We start from the raw sequence: 16581 nt of genomic DNA on the forward strand, positions 1-16581 counted from the left end.
AGATTGAGGGGGTGACATGATAGCTATCTCTAAATATCTGAAAGGTTGTCATGTAGAAGATGGAAGAAGCTTGCTTTCTGCTGCTTCAGAGACTAGAGCCTGAACCAATAGATTCAAATTACAAGAGATTCTACCTAAACATTTTTACTGTAAGAATGGTTCAACAGTGGAATACATTGCCTCGGTGAACTCTCTAACTTTGGAAATCTTTAAACAGAGACTGGATAGGCATCTTTCAAGAGTGCTGTAATTGTGTATTCCTCCATTATTATTATTATTTTATTATTATTAACCTTTATTTATGAAGTGCTGTAAATTTACACAGCGCTGTACATACAATCTTTTTAGTTAGACAGTTCCTTTCCCTCGGGCTTACAATCTAAAAAGACATGACACAAAAGGAGAAGGGAGTGGTGGAGGGAAAGGGTAAGAGGTCCAGCAGTTCCTCTCTACCTCCAAGGCCTGGACCAAGGCAGATGGACTGGAGGGAGGGCTTGGCTTCATAATGGATGGTTAATCTTCTTCCAGGGAAAATACATACTCTCAAGTAGGATAACACATACACAGTACATAGCAATACAGGAAATGGTTTGATAAACAGGCACCAAAAGAACATCAAATAGTTCTTGGCAGAGGGTTGGACAGGATGCTCCTTGTGGTCCCTTCCAATTTTAAGATTCTGTGATTCTAAGGAGTTTATCAGACAAGGGAAATTGGAAGTATAATCCAATGGCAATCCGAATGCAATCATGGGGTTTAACGTTATTGCGTGATAGACTATCACATGCATTTTCGGGCAATGGCAAGCTATTTTTGTGCAATGGGAAGTCAGTTTGAATGCAATTCAAATTCACGTAAATTCGCTGAACTAGCAAATTCACATGAATGCGTACTGGCCCCACTTTCTTTTCATTTGAAATTAAGAGAAATTCCTCCCATGTGATAAACTCCTATGTATTTGTTTCCTTCTCAACTTCCATTAATTCTATAGCCATGGTTGCCAGGCTCACTGTAAAGTTTCTAGGATTCACTCTTTTTGAACCAAGTATACTATAAACTTATTCAGAATCTCATTCTCTTCTATATTGATCACTGTACTATTTTGTTTACCGATTTTCCTGTCTCAATATGTGAAATCTCAGCCTGTTCGCTCAAATAACCTTTCTTTTTTCTTTGAGTCATTTTACACATCTATGGTCCAAAACACACTGCAGAAATAATACCGTTTGAGACTGCTTTAACTGCCCTGGCTCAGTGTTTGGGAATTCTGGGAACTGTAATTTATTGTGGTATCAAAGCTCTCTAACAGAAAAGGCTAAATGTCTCACGAAATTCCCAGAATTCCCTAGCACTGAGCCCACGCAGTTAAAGCAGTGTCAACCTGGATTATTTCTGCAGTGTGTTTTGGACCAATGGTTTTAAATCATTTGAAAGTTTGGTTAGAAGAATAGTGCACTTGAGGCTTCTGTTACTGTTTTTATTTTCCAAATGGTAGTGCTTATGTTCTAATAGTCCTTGGGGAGAAAACTAATTGTGTTACCAATTACACAAACAATTGTTCAACTGGGACCCATTCACACTATATAGTTATAGCACAATTATTCCACTTTAACTGCAGTCATTCCATCCAATGAAATCTTGGGCTTGGCTGTTTAGGAAGAGGCATTTGCAATTTTCAACCAGAGAGGTCTTGTGCTTTACCAGACTACAAACGCCAAGATTCCATAGGATGGAAACATTGCTTGTGAGTGGAGCAATAGTGCTATAATTGTGTCATGGGAATGAACATCTGGTTGCACATCTGGAAACTCCACTGGATTTCCCTTTTTGCATGCAGTCTGGGACCACATGACTGTGAGCACAACATTATTTGTGTTAGCTAAGTTATATCTTTGAATAATAGTCATTATGTCAGTCATAATTGGCATCCTCTTTTCTCCTCTGTTGCATTTAAATCTGTGTTCATGCTTCGTTCTTCAATGAAGGGCTGTATGTCAATGGCTTGGTGTTTGTTGTGTGTCTTCAAATCATTTCCGATTTATGGCAACCCTGAGGTGACCCTCTCACAGGCTGTTCTAGGGCTGAAAGTATGTGACCCACCCAAGGTAAAGCAAAGACTTTGCACAAGAAACATATCAGGTTCCATCTCTGGTTGTCCTATTTCAGGGAAGGAACTCCTAGGATTTTCTCTGGTCTGGAAACCAGGAGAGCCACTGGCCATTAGTGTAAACCAGTGCTCCCCAGATGATCTGGTGCCTCAAGCCATCCAGAATATAAGCTTTGCCTTCCAGATTCCAAATCTCCCCTCTCCCTGAGCACTGATCATAGTGGCATGTGCTTGTAGTATAAATGTAATGTGCATGCCTTGAAGTCACATATTGATAAGTCATGTATTATCCTTGCTACTTTCTTCATTCCTCCTTGGTCCTTCTAGTTAGTCTGTCTGTATAGTCCACTGTTATGTAATCATGCATATAGCCCATTCAGAAGGCCCATGACCTTAACTCAGTATCATACTGGTGGTCAGACTCTGTATGTTACTCTGTATTTGCACTCTCATTGTTGCTTCTTCAGAATACTAGCTATCTCTTAGTCCTTTGCAATGAATGAAACGAGATTTGTGTTTGTTGTATAACATTCCTTTAGAAATATCTGCAGAACACAAATATATCGTAAGAGAAACTGAATAGAGAAAAAGCAAATGACAAGGTGAGGGTGATAACCAAAATTATTTTTGATATTTCAGCCCTCAAAGTAAAATTCACTAACCAAAAAAAGAGAACATTGGAAAGCTTTTATTACACACTACCATTACTGGGGGAGGGGGACACCTGTGTGTGTGTGTGTGTGTGTGTGTGTGTGTTTGCCTTTAGAAATATGCAAGAGTGCAACCAAACACATGATAATAATTAAGACAGCATTCAGAGCTAACCAAAATGAGGATATGGAAATTGGATAGTAGAGTTTGAGGGGCATAGAGAGGGCAATATTTACCTATCCTGAAGAGTAGACCATGGGAAGCAGGAAGTGGCTCAGACTAGAGTCTGAGGGCAACACAGTTAATACATGGAGCACACACACTGAGATAGCTGTGTATGCAAGGAATCTAGGTTTAGGACTGATATTTTAGGATACTATCTTTAACCGGTGTGCTGTCTTGCAAGGTAACAAAGACCTGATGGTCTTCCCAGGAATCAACAATGGAATTCCGGATTAATTGATGTCTTTACAGAATTACAGAAACAGTGATTGGACTGGGACAACCCAAGGAAAGATGAATAGGGAAGTTGGCTGGGAACACAGCAGGGGGTACGCTTACTGCCATTCCTGCAATGAGACCCCCTTTATTTCTTGTTGCAAAAAGACGTGCAGAGAGCCTGGGGGAGGGAGGAGTGATCAGTGCACCTGTTTAGCTTTTGTCTCAGTATTACTTGGGTCCTTCCACATGTCTTTGGTCTCTGTGTCCTTTGTTTGGAAAATTTGCCTGGTGTTCCAAAGGTTATTATGACCACTTAAGAACATGCCTGGCTTCAGATACAAAAATATGAAAACGTTGAAATCCTTACATATAATGCAGAGCATGCAGAATGGGGCATTTAGGCATCTTTTATGCATCCCATGATAGAAAATTGAGTATATTGTCAGTTATTTTTCTATTTTATGCATCCTAAAAAGAAAAATAACTGATTATATAAATTTTCTGTGATGGGATTCTGCTTGGTAAATTACTTGTTGTTGTTGTAGTTGTTGTTGTGTGCCTTCAAGGCATTTCCAACTTATGAAAATACTAAGGTGAACCTATCACCTGCTTTCCTTGGCAGGATTTGTTCAGAGGGGTTTGTCTTTGCCTTCCTGTGCATCTGAGAGAGTGTGACTTGACCAAAGTCACCCAGTGGGTTTCGATGGCTAAGCAGGGATTTGAACTATGGTCTCCCAGAGTGCTAGTCCAGCACTCAAACCATTTCTAATGGTTAATTCAAGAATTTTTTTCCTCTTCACCATAGTTAACTAAATTATCTTAATACTGTTGAAGGAGATATAAATTCAATTGTTTTCTTTCTCTGCTTACATCTTTCAAGGTTACAAAGATGCTGGCTGTGGTGGTGATCCTCTTTGCCCTTTTGTGGATGCCGTACCGCACCCTGGTGGTGGTCAACTCCTTCATGGACCCTCCTTACTTGAACATATGGTTTGTCCTCTTCTGTAGGCTCTGCATCTACCTGAACAGTGCCATTAATCCTATAATTTACAATGTAATGTCTCAAAAGTTTAGAGCTGCCTTCAAAAAGCTATGTAAATGTGAGAGGAAGAGAACTGAAAGCACTACTCAGTTCAATGCCCCGGTCTTCTACAGCACCATGAAGGACTATTCCCATGACAGTTCAGAGCATGACATCACAGAACAAGAAGACATCAATGGTTACCCACCAGCTGCAAAGAAAAGTAAATCTTCCAAGTAAACAGGTCATGTAAAAGATGGAGAGCATGTTTTAGCTCTAGCGTCACCCTCTCCCCATTTTGACATAGTGTTTGAAATGGACAGCTGGTTTGTTTCAAAGTTAAATTAGCTTTAATGGTGACCAACATTTTGCTACATGTTGTAGTAGGCAGGGAAACACAACTGTTGGGAGTTAAGGGGCCACATTAAAAATCCAAGACTTGGAGAGCCTCATTCTCCAGAAAAATCATTTTTTTAACCTCAAATGCCCTTGAACATCCTTTAGGGAGTGTGTGGTATTTTTTGTCAAAATTTTGCCCTACCCAATCATTTTAGGCTCAGAAGAAACCATTTTTTTCAGCAGGAAAAGTAACTTCTGGCTCACTTCCTGGTCTTGTCCCCCCCCCCCCCCCCAAGATCTCTTCTGGGTCTAATAGCCTGGGGTGTAGGTGCAAATGACAAATTTTCCCCCATACCTCCTAGTTCAAGTAAATTTGGGGCAAAAATATTTGTAGGAACATTGTTGTTGTTGTTATATTGTGGAGTTCTGAGGGCCATAAAAATAGCCCTGTAGGTACATGCAACCTCCAAGATACGCTTTGCCCAAAATGGAATTTCTTCTCATTTTATACATTATTAAATTCTTGTCAGCTGGACCTCACTGCTCCCCATGTCAGGAGAGGGGGAGCTGAAAGTCATTGGAAGGGGCAATTTTGTAGGTTGGATACCACAGATTCCTAAGTATGTATCTACAGAATGGTAGCAGTTTGAGTCCACTTCAGCTGCCATGGCTCCATCCTACAGAATCCTGGAAGCTACCCATTTTAAGTAAAGGGGAAATAATTTTGTTATAATATATGGAGATAAATAAGGCTCAGAATCTTGTTCATGGTGCAAACCATGATTCCCACTATGGTTTAAACCAAATCGTGATTCCAAATGATTCAGTTTAAACCATGTTGGTCATGAATTAGAGCTCTCAAATATAAGGGTATAGCGGGAGGTTAGGATATGACAAGACGGGAAGAGTGGTAGTCTCCTCCGAGATCAAATAAAAGGAAAGCCGGTACTCCCTAGATGTACTTGATACAACAGATATAAATAAGAGAATGAAATGAGCAGTGGATACCATAGTACCTACTAGATAAACAGAAAATAGAAAAGGGGAAATTTAATGAATGGTGTTGTAAGGAAAGCTGATTTAGATCGAGGAATGAAATAAGAAATTTATAGCTGTATAGACATAGAAAGAAGAACTTTAAAGCCGATTGGAGGGATCTGAAACCGGAAGACTCCCTTATTTGTATGGTTTGATTTGTCGTGTTGTTTGTTGACAATCACTTATTTATTTTTGTTTGTTTGTTTGTTTGTTTGTTTTTATAAGTTTATGAAGGAGATGTACTATTCATGATGCCTTTTTCCTGTTTTTCTTTTTTCTTTTATGTTATGTGTTTAGTTTAAATGAATGTATATATAAGTATGTAAAGAGTATTTTTAAATAAATAAAAAAAATACATTTAATTTAAATTAAATACTGGAAAAAATACACTTTAAAAACACATTTAATTAAATACTGGAAAAAATACACTTTAAAAATACATTTAATTAAAATAAATACTGGAAAAAATACACTTTAAAAATACATTTAATTTAAATTAAATACTAGGGAAAAACACTTTTAAAATACATTTAATTAAAATAAATAAATGGAAAAACACTTTAAAAATACGTTTAATTTAAATTAAATACTGGAAAAATACACTTTAAAATACATTTAATTTAAATTAAATACTGGGGGGGAAACACTTTAAAGATACATTTAATTAAAATAAATACTGTACTGGAAAAAAACACTTTAAAAATACATTTAATTTAAATTAAATACTGGAAAAAATACACTTTAAAAATACATTTAATTAAAATAAATACTGGAAAAATACACTTTAAAAATACACTTTATAAAAATAAACACTTTAAAAAGAGCACACTTAACCAAAATAAATACTTTAAATGGGCACCCACCTCCTCCTCTTCCTCCTCCTCCTTGGTGCCAAAAAAGGGCAAAGGAAATGGCCCTTTCCTTCCCCTCTGGCTGCAGCCCGGCCCAACAGAGGAGGAGCTCCTCCTTCGGAGCCTGGCTGGCCAATGAGGGCAGACTGGGGCTGGAACAGCCCCACCCCCTGCCAGCCCTCACAGGCTCCGGCCTGGAGAAGGGGCGGGCTGTTCAGGCCCAGACTCTGAGGAGGAAGTCCTCCTCATTAACCTTGTGTGCAGAGTGCAGAGGCCTCGTCTTGAAGGGAGGGTAGGGCAAGACAAAGAGCCCTTTCCCCTCCCTCTAGCCCAGAGTCCTCCTCCTTTTCTGAGGCTCTGCCTCCTTAAGGGGCCAGCTCCTATTTTAGGCTGGCGCGCGGCAAGGGCCAGGGTCGCCGAAGAGGAGGCAGAGGAGGAGGAGGAGGAGGAGGGGGAGGGTGGCCAGTCAGCCACGCGCGGCCCTGAAAGGCAAGGGGGATGCCTGGGGGAGGAGGAGGAGGAGGTTGGAGAAGGAGGTGGAGGCGGCTGGCTGGCTGGCTGGCCGGCTGCATGGGCGGCCGCGGCCAGAGGGAGCACGCAGGGGGTGAAGGAGGAGGAGGCGGACGTGGAAGTGGGTGGCCGGCTGGCTGCATGAGCAGCTGCAGCCATAAAGAAGGTGCGCATGGGGGCGGAGGTGGCTGCAGGCGGGGCAGACCCGGTTTTGGCACAAAACCGTACCGTGACCGTGCCAGCACCCCCAAAAGCGGGTTTGGCACGCCTGCAGCCGGGTTATGGCATCCCTACCTGCAATTGTTCCCTTAATGCACTCCACTTCCAACCATATCAAGAAGTCTACACACATATAGCAGGCTTTCCATTTCAGACAGTCTGCTCCAATATGTCAATAGCAGTGAGTTAAATAGGAATGGAACCAAGGGGCCAGAGCTTACAGACAGTGCCCCACTTTCCCCCCAATGCAATTTTAGCCATAACATGGTCTGACATTTGCAATATCATGTGCTTCTCTGTCAGCTGCAGATGCAGCTTTCCAGGAACACCTGTAAGCAACACAATGGGCAGGATAAAGACTTCAGAAAGAGTCAGGCATGCAATTTCTCCTCATTACTCTTTTAATTTTTTTCTAATTTATTTTATCCTATGTATGTTGCCTCCCCTAAGTATTAATGGGAACGAAACACACATGCTAGAAGAGGCTGCAGCAGTTGGCTTTTGCTTGAGTCTACAGGGAAGGGCAAGATTCCACCTCGCTTCTCTCCCTTCTGTTGAGTTAACTGAGTGCAAACTATTTTTGCACTTCAAACTCAGTTTGCAGCAACTGAAGTAAGCTGAAGACAACAGGGAAAATTGGGATGAGGAGATAGAAACTGGGATATTTTTAAAGCTTCAGAAAGAGTGGGATGACAGGGGATTAATCAGGATTGTTCCAGACCATACAGTTGGAGGTACTGCCTGCTCTAATAGGCCAAGCCAGGTACTTTGCCCTGAAATCATGGTGAAGATGTCCCTCATTCAGTCCACAAGGCACCTGTGGGCTGTTCTAACAATGTAAATTCTCAACTGTTTCATCTTGCATGTGAGGAAGAATAATGCTATGGGAGAAAGTGAATATTTCTCAACAGTATTGTCCCAGTATTCAGATATCCCCAAGTTATCATGAAGGAATTATTCTGTGGAGAAACCATGTGTTTTGGTGGAGGAAAACTTAATAATAATAATAATATTTATTTGTATACCGCCCTGTGGCGAACCAATCCGGGCGGTTGACAACAGTGAATTATAACAGAGTAAAATATAAAATTAAAAACATTATAATCCCTCCCCTCCTTATAAAAGTATTAAAAAATATGACAGATTAAAAACACAATATGAAAACATAAAATATAGTTAAAACAAACTAAAAACCCTGGTGTCCCTCTGGAGATCCTCAATCATCACTGAAGATGGGGCCACGAGAGGAAAGAGGGGATCAGGGAGCCCAGGCCGGGATGGTTAATCTGGAAAGGCCTGCCGGAAGAGATCCGTCTTGACAGCTTTTTTAAAGCTGTCTAATGATGTCAACTGACGGATCTCATTCGGCAGGTCGTTCCAGAGTTTGGGGGCGACAGCAGAAAATGCCCTCTGGGAGGTCGCCGCAAGCCTAGATTTTAGAGGCTGCAGTAAGTTCCTCCCAGAGGACCGGAGAGCGCGGGGAGGATTATACGGGAGGAGGCGGTCCCTGAGATAGCTTGGACCCAAGCCATTTAGGGCTTTAAAGGTAATAACCAACACCCTGTACTGGGCCCGGAAGCTAATAGGCAGCCAGTGGAGGGACCTCAGAACCGGAGTAATGTGGTCCCTCCTAGATGTACCAGAAATAAGCCTGGCTGCCATATTTTGTACCAGTTGAAGCTTCCGAGCCAAGCACAAGGGTAGCCCCAAGTAGAGTGCATTACAGAAGTCCAGGCGTGAGGTTACCAGTGCGTGCACAACAGTTTCGAGGTCCCTTACTTCCAGAAAAGGGTGCAGCTGGCGTATCAGCCGAAGCTGATAGCAGGCGCTCCTGACCGTCGCATTTACCTGATTTGTCATCAGGAGCGACGAGTCGAGGAGCACCCCCAAACTGCGAACACAGTCACTGGAGGAGAGTGTGACCCCATCCAGGACTGGAGGTTGCAACCCAATTCTTGGTTTCGGGGCCGCTACCGTGAGCACCTCCGTCTTATCTGGATTCAGTTTCAATCTGTTTTTCCTCATCCAGCCCATTACTGCTTGAAGACATTCATTGAGAGAAGAGATGCCATTGGAATTCGTGGCCGACGAACGAGACATGGAGAAATAGATTTGGGTGTCATCAGCGTACTGATAACACCCAGCACCATAACTCCGTATTATCTCACCCAGCGGCTTCATATAGATGTTGAATAACATCGGGGACAAAATAGCCCCCTGAGGAACCCCACAAGTGAGGTTCCTCTTACTGGAGCTACAGTCCCCGAGCAGCACCCTCTGGGACCGACCCGAGAGGAAGGACCGGAACCACTGCAAAGCAGTGCCCCCGATACCTAACCCCCTCAGGCGGTCCAAGAGGATGCCGTGATCTATAGTATCGAAAGCCACTGAGAGGTCTAGGAGCACCAACAGGGTCACACTACCCCTGTCGATGCTCAGACGCAGATCGTCGGTCAAGGCAACCATGGCGGTCTCAACCCCAAAGCCTGTCCTAAAGCCGGTTTGAAATGGGTCTAGATAATCGGCTTCATCCAAGACAGCTTGGAGCTGAAGAGCAACCGCCCTCTCAACCACCTTTTTCTGAGCAGCTTGTCTACATCAGAAACAATGTCAGGTTACATACCGCCGAGAAGCGGCGGTCTTGCTCCGCCTCCGCTTGCAGCGTCCGGGAACCGCAGCCTTTAAACTGCGCGGCTCCCAGACGCTCCGAGGAAGGAGCGCAGAAATCATGCTCCTTCCTGGGCCCTGGAAAAGACGCCGCGAGGCGTTAGTCACGCACTTGTGGCGTCACTTCCAGGGCGCGACGTGCGGACGCAGAGCGTCCGTTACGTCAAAATGGCAGCGGCCGTGTAGAACGCCCGCCACCATTTGTTACGGACTCAGCCCATGCTAGGGTTAGGGGCGTCTGGAAGAGACGCCCCTTTCTAACCCTAGTACGGACTGAGTCCGTCCTAGGGTGCCTGTTTGTAATGAGCCAATGTTTTAAGTGCAGAAAACAGTTTGTTTTTTGGTTTTGGTTTTCACACAAAAACCTATGTTTTCCCCTGCAAAATAATTCCTCCACAACATTTCATGATACATGTGTACCAGAAAAAATTATGAGAAATTCTCACTGGTATATTATTCTTCCCCACTATTTGGAAACCTGTTTTTCACTCTGGGAACAAATAATTATGAATATTCTTTCCATCCTATGTTTGCTTCAGTTGTCAGAGTCTTTTCAGCAGGCATTGAAAGAGTTGCTCTTTTGGACTACATCTCCTAGAATTCCCCAGCAGTGCTTTAGGCAGAGGTCTCTCCTTGTTCTTCTGCCAAAGAGCTCTGCTTATTTGAGATCCCACCAGTGTTCAACCTGGGGCCTTCTGTATACAAAGCATATAATCTGCCAGTGAGCTATGGGCCCTTCCCAACTGGCTTTGTTGTGAACATGAAAAACGATCTGGCAGAGTGCAAGGAGCCTGGGGTGCATAATAGTGACATGCAACTACCTTAGTGTATGGTATTGATAATACATCCCAACTCACAACTGAAGTAATGACCCAAATAACAGCATGAGGCACACTAAAAACACGGCTTAACTTGCTTCATGTAGCAGTACTAATGATGTTCCCCGATAGCTTTAAAGGTCAGTGTGACTGCTCTCCTCATTGTTGTTTGCTAAATTGCAATTTGAATCATGTTAGACTCCCCACAATAAATTTCCTTGGGTATAGACACTGTCTTGTTTCTGTCCTGCTGTGCATTGTTTGGTGTTGCTGTGTCTGCAGGGTTGCTATTGGCTGCTAGCCTTTTTGTACTGGCAGCTACACCCGTGTTGGTTAAATTGTCTTCATGATATGCAATGGATCTTGTAAATAGCTTGTACATATTTGCAGTTGGTGTGGTGTGGTCATTGTGTGTTTGTTCATGCACGTGTGTACACAAATTGTATTTTGTATTGCAATGATGGCAGTGACATGAACAGTGGCAATCTGTATTAAAGTGAAGCACAGTTCTTATTTTCAAGATGTTACTGTGTCTTAGTTATTACATTTCTATCCACCTTTCTGTGAAGGAACTAAATGTAGTGTGCATGGTTGTCTCTTTCCCACCTCTTTTATCCTCACAAAAGTCCTGTGAGATAGTTCAGTTGTTGTAATGTCATGGCTCAAAGGTTATCTGATATGATTGATTGGACCACTCCAGTCAAGCTGTTCTCATCCCTGCTAATCAAAAGAGAAAGAGGACAAAAAGAAACTGTGAAACTTCAGAACTGCGAGTCCTGGCTCCATCACACCATTGACAACCAGCGCTGTAGTGAAACCAGGGCTTGCAGAGTTGACGCCCCAGGACTTTTTGATTAGCAGGGACTATGGCATCAGCTGCCATCCACTTTGGACTCCTCTGGTCCCTCTGAATTTAGCTGCAATTCTTACAGTAATGAGGGGACAGATTTTCCCAGAAATATTATGTTATGAACTATGCTATTCCATATATATATATCATAAAGCAAACCTTGATTTTGCTATTTTATATAAAGCAATCCATTTTCAATGCTACTGTATATGGTGGGACTTGAACACCCACAGATTTTGGTATACATGAGGGTCCTGGAACCAAACCACAGCAAATACCAAAGGCCCACTTTATTTTGGGATGGCTTTACAAAGGACCTATTCCTGGTGGCAATGAAAAGTGTAGAAACTGTTTTGGAACAACACAGCTACCCACACTTTTGGAATCTCCATAGGGTGTTGCCATAGAGACTGTCCTATTGAGAGCCTCAAGTTCAAATTTACCACTACACCACTGTTGACAGTAACACAATTTCTGTGTAAGGAAATAATGGCACCTCACCAGTAAACAGCTTGAATACCTCCTTAGGTGATTGTTGTTTTCTCTTTTACTGTTAACAATGTGGTGGCCCAGCAGTGAAAGAAGCATTAGTAAACAGGAAGAGAATTAATTTTAGTCAGACAAAACAACGTGGCTGAAAAAGGCTGGCGCCTTACAGATAACAGATGGCTTTTTATAGTGGGAATTGTAAGAATTAAAGAATGTACTTGAACAAATACAAATGTGCCTCTTTCCCCTAGGTATCTTCTTAGGTGTGTACTTGGGAGAAGAAATTTAAATGGTAAAAAAAAGCAAACAGTGAAAACATTTATGTGCAGTTCCCATTATGTAGGGACATCTGTCATGGCCCAGAGCTTTGTGAGTGAATTTGTCTTAGTGCTCTTTTCTAGACTTGTTTTCTATTTTACTCAAATATGGGAGAAAACAAAGGAATTTACCAATGAAGGAATGAAAGGAGAAAAAGAAGTCCACAACCAAGTACTGGCAACTTGTATCTTCTACCATAACTATGGTTGGACCACTACTCCCATCATCCTTGACAACTGGCTGTTCTGGTTGGGGCTGATAATTGGAGAGCAACAACATTTCAACAACATAGGTTGCCCACCCTGGTTAAAAAGTCTTGTCACTTATGTTCATGCTTATCAGGGATGGATTTCATTCACTATCTAATAATAATGTATATTCATATTCAGTGTAATGTTCGACTTTGTGGTTGGATTACTTTGTATAGTGTATGCTACAGCAATGGGAATAATGCCGACTTTCAACTGTTGTTGCACTCTCAGCATTCCTCACTTAATGCTATTCCTGATGGTGCTGCTGGATTTGCATCCAACATCTGAAGGGCTGTAGAATTCCCACCTCTCTTATATAAATGAGTTAAACAAAACTGTGCAAATTATGCTCTTTGTGCATATGATTCATCCCCCATCCCCACTTTAAATTGCTGTGAAATCAATGGATAAAAGTGTCTGAGTATCTGAGCCATCATTCTTGTTATTCTGTGCTTTCAAGTTGTTTTCAACTTATGGCGACCCTTAGGCAAATTTATCATGGGGTTTTCTTGGGCAAGATTTGCTTTCCTCTCAAGTTGAAAGCATGTTACTTGCCCAAGGTCACCCAGTGCACTTCCATGCCCAAGTGGGGATTCAAACTCTGATCTCTATAGTCATAGTACAATGCTTAAACTTCTACACCATGCTGGGTCTCAGAGCCATCATTCTAGTATTTTAGTAATGAGGCACATTACAAATGGATATGCAATCATTACCTAATGCATATCCTAGAGTTCAAACATGGAGACCTTGTGCATGTACCGATGCCCCATTCCCATTTCTTCACTCAGCCTCACTCCACCACCCTGTGAGGCAGTCTATTCCACTATCGAACAGGTCTTACAGTAAAAAATCTCTTCCTAATGTTTAAGTGGAATATCTTTTCTTGTAATTTAAATCCATTGGCTTATGTTCTGGTCTCTGGAGCTGTTGATACAGCCCCTAGAATTGCATTGGCTTTTTAGTCACCACATCACACTGCTGACTCATGTTTAGCTTGTGGTCTAATAATAATAATAATAATAATAATAATAATAATAATTTATTTATAGCCCGCTCAATCACAAGGAATCCAGGCGGGTTACAACAGTAAAAATAAAGATAATAAAATAAAATACAATAAATAAATAAAATACAATAAAATTAAAGAGAGCGAAGTGAGTACATTCACAGTTAGGCCATTAAGACCCATGGATCCTTTTCACATGTAATGCTTTCAAGCCAAGTGTTCTCGTCTTATATTTGTGAATTTCATTTTTCCTACCTAGATGAGAATTTCATTTTTTCCTTACATTTGAAATTAATTTTGGTCTATTTTGGCCAGCACGCCACTGTGTCAAGGTAATTTTGAATCTTTTTCTTGTACACTGATTTATTAGCTATTTCCCCCTAATTTGGTGTCATCTGCAAATTTCATAACCATGTCTTCTTGATAACCATGTCTTTTGGACCTCATCAAAGGTCAAAAACACACTGCAGAAATAATCCAGTTTGAGATTGCTTTAACAGTGCTAGGGAATCCTGGGAAGTGTAGTTTATTGTGACACCAGAGCTCTCTTGACAGAGAAGGCTAAATATCTTACAAAATTCCCAGAATTCCCTAGCATTGAGCCAGGGCAGTTAAAGTGGTCTCAAACTGGATTTTTTTCTGCAGCGTGTTTTGGACCAAAGTCATTTATAAGGATATTAAACAACATTAAGCCTAATCATGGAAAGCTCTTATCACAGGTCCATGGCTGCTTGAAGATTAATGTCCTCCAAATCACTGAGCAAGAAAAATCCCCCTCAGCTAATCTGTATGGATCAGGTTCCATAGGATAAGATTGAGAGCAGGTATGTGTGTGTGTGAATGAATAAATACATAAGTGATGTGGGGGATGTATGGATGTGTATGAGAATGTATGGAAGTTAAGACACTAACAGCAGCCCTACTCACTGTTGCTATTCCAACCCAAATTTGATTCAACCCTTGTGTTGAAAAATACTACTCCCTGGTGTAGGGAGTTGTCAGTTGATTTCTCAATTCTTATTTATTTATTTATTTATTTATTTCTGGTATTTATACCCCGCCCTTCAGCCCTAAAGGCTATCAGAGCAGCTTACAGTTATTATGTTTAATAAGATGGTTCCCTGCCCTCAGGCTTACAATCTAAAAGACACGACACAAAAGGAGAAGGGAATGGTGGTGGGAAAGGGGATGAGGTCCAGTGGTTCTTCTCTCCCTCAGATGCCTGGACCAAGGCAGATGGACTAGAGGGAGGGCTCTTCTTCTTCAGGCTAGCCCTGGTGGAGCTGGGCCAGCCTGTTCACTCCCTCACAGGCCAAAGGATGACAGTTATGGAGGGAGGGCACTCTATCTTCAGGCTAGCCCTGATGGAGCTGGGCCTCCCTATTCACTCCCTCACATTCTTGGTGAGAGCTGTGGCTCTGACATTAGATTTAAAGACTTTCTGTAGTACCCATGGATCAGATACAGTCCAAGCTAAATATACTCTAAAATGCATAAACCTGTTAGTATATTCATGATGTGCATGTTGGGAGAAAGCATAGGTTAGAATATATTTCCTGGCAAGTTTTTACATAAGAGAGCAGTCAGCTGTTCAGTCACTCTGCACTCGCAGTCTAAAATGGCAAAATCCTGTGACATCAGAGAACCTGCGTGATAAAGGAGCTTTATGAACATACTCATCAGATGAAAAGGTCCCAGTCCTTTTGGAGGTTTGTGGCAGGAACAGGATTTCTGTGAAAGGGCATGAAACTGTTCTGCCCTCAACAGACTTTCTTTGATCACAGTAACACCACCTCATTTGTAGTATGATACCTGATTACCTAGGATAACCAATCCTTAAGTTTTACCAGCAGGAGGGGAGGGTTGGAATCAAGGCAACAGCAGCACACACTGTTCATATATTCCCATTGTGTCGGCCACCTTGAATCCCATGCTAGGAGAAAGATGGGATGTAAATTAAACAAACACACCACACACCCATGCACACTACACTAGTACAGTCAGCAGAGGAGGCGGTGACTTGACAGGCGAAGCAGCAGTGGTTGAAAGGGTTAGAAAAAATGTACATTCTCATTCATTAATAGTTTGAGAGAAACATACTTCACAGATAAACATTCTGCATTTTCACATGTACACAAACAGCCAAATTGCAAGTGGTGCAGGCTCCTAGGATATTATGCAGACAGCTTATAATGGTGACAGGGTACTTCTGCTCTAGCTCCAGCCAGGAAAATGACACCATGATGAACAGCTTCTGTTCAAAAGGCAAGACTTGGCATCAGCTTGACCACAACTGATATCATTCATGCATATCTCTGATACGCTGATTGAACGTCCAGTGCCACCTGCAGTGCAGAGGGATATGAGGTGTGTGTGTACAGTGGGGGACAGAGGCCACTTCAAAGGTCAAATGCATAGCAGGTGTACAGCAGACATGCTGGAAATCTGCACTACACCAAGGTAAGCTTAAGGAATAAATACCATTCTGTTCTGAACAGAATAGCAAACCAAAACCAGCTATTCAAAGAACACAAGCAATTGGTAGGAACATTGTTGCTAAGAGTCACAAACCCAGTCAGGAGGGATTTAAACTGAGTTATGTGGGAGAGGAAGACAGTATTCTTGAAGGCAGGGGTTCATAAAATGCTGTAGATAGTATCCCAAATATTATATAAATAATTGGGTGAATAATACAACAACCCAACAGTGGGAGGGGAAAATGTTAAATAAGCAGATTGGGGAAATGGCCAATGGTCTTAGATATCTCTATACTAATGCACAGAGAATGGGAAATAAACATGATGACCTTCAAGATACCAAAATGCAAACAGTGGACAGAGGAGTATATCACACGGGGCTTTTGGGGGCTTTTTGGAGCTCAGATCCAGGGTGACTGCGGGTCCATGATGCGAATTCACATCATAACGCGAATGTGTTATCAGATGAGATTCCTTTTTATGGGCGCGCCTTCCGTGGCGCTTCCACAGTGAATCCAAAGTGAC

At 42.0% G+C, this 16581-nt stretch overlaps 2 protein-coding genes across 2 annotated transcripts in view; both read left to right on the plus strand.

Moving 5' to 3' along the window:
• Nucleotides 1-4460, plus strand: part of LOC121927685 (thyrotropin-releasing hormone receptor-like) — a 46542-nt gene extending 42082 nt beyond the window's left edge. Inside the window, exon 2 of the mRNA XM_042461512.1 lies at nt 4080-4460. Coding sequence (XP_042317446.1) covers nt 4080-4460 — 381 coding nt within the window. The remainder of the gene's footprint in view (nt 1-4079) is intronic.
• GDAP1L1 (ganglioside induced differentiation associated protein 1 like 1) overlaps nt 1-16581 on the plus strand; it is a 434104-nt gene that overhangs the window by 160419 nt on the left and 257104 nt on the right. The gene's annotated exons all lie outside the window — the stretch shown is intronic.

This window comes from Sceloporus undulatus, chromosome 4 (genome assembly GCF_019175285.1).
Source record: "Sceloporus undulatus isolate JIND9_A2432 ecotype Alabama chromosome 4, SceUnd_v1.1, whole genome shotgun sequence".
NCBI classification, from domain to species: Eukaryota; Metazoa; Chordata; class Lepidosauria; order Squamata; family Phrynosomatidae; genus Sceloporus; species Sceloporus undulatus.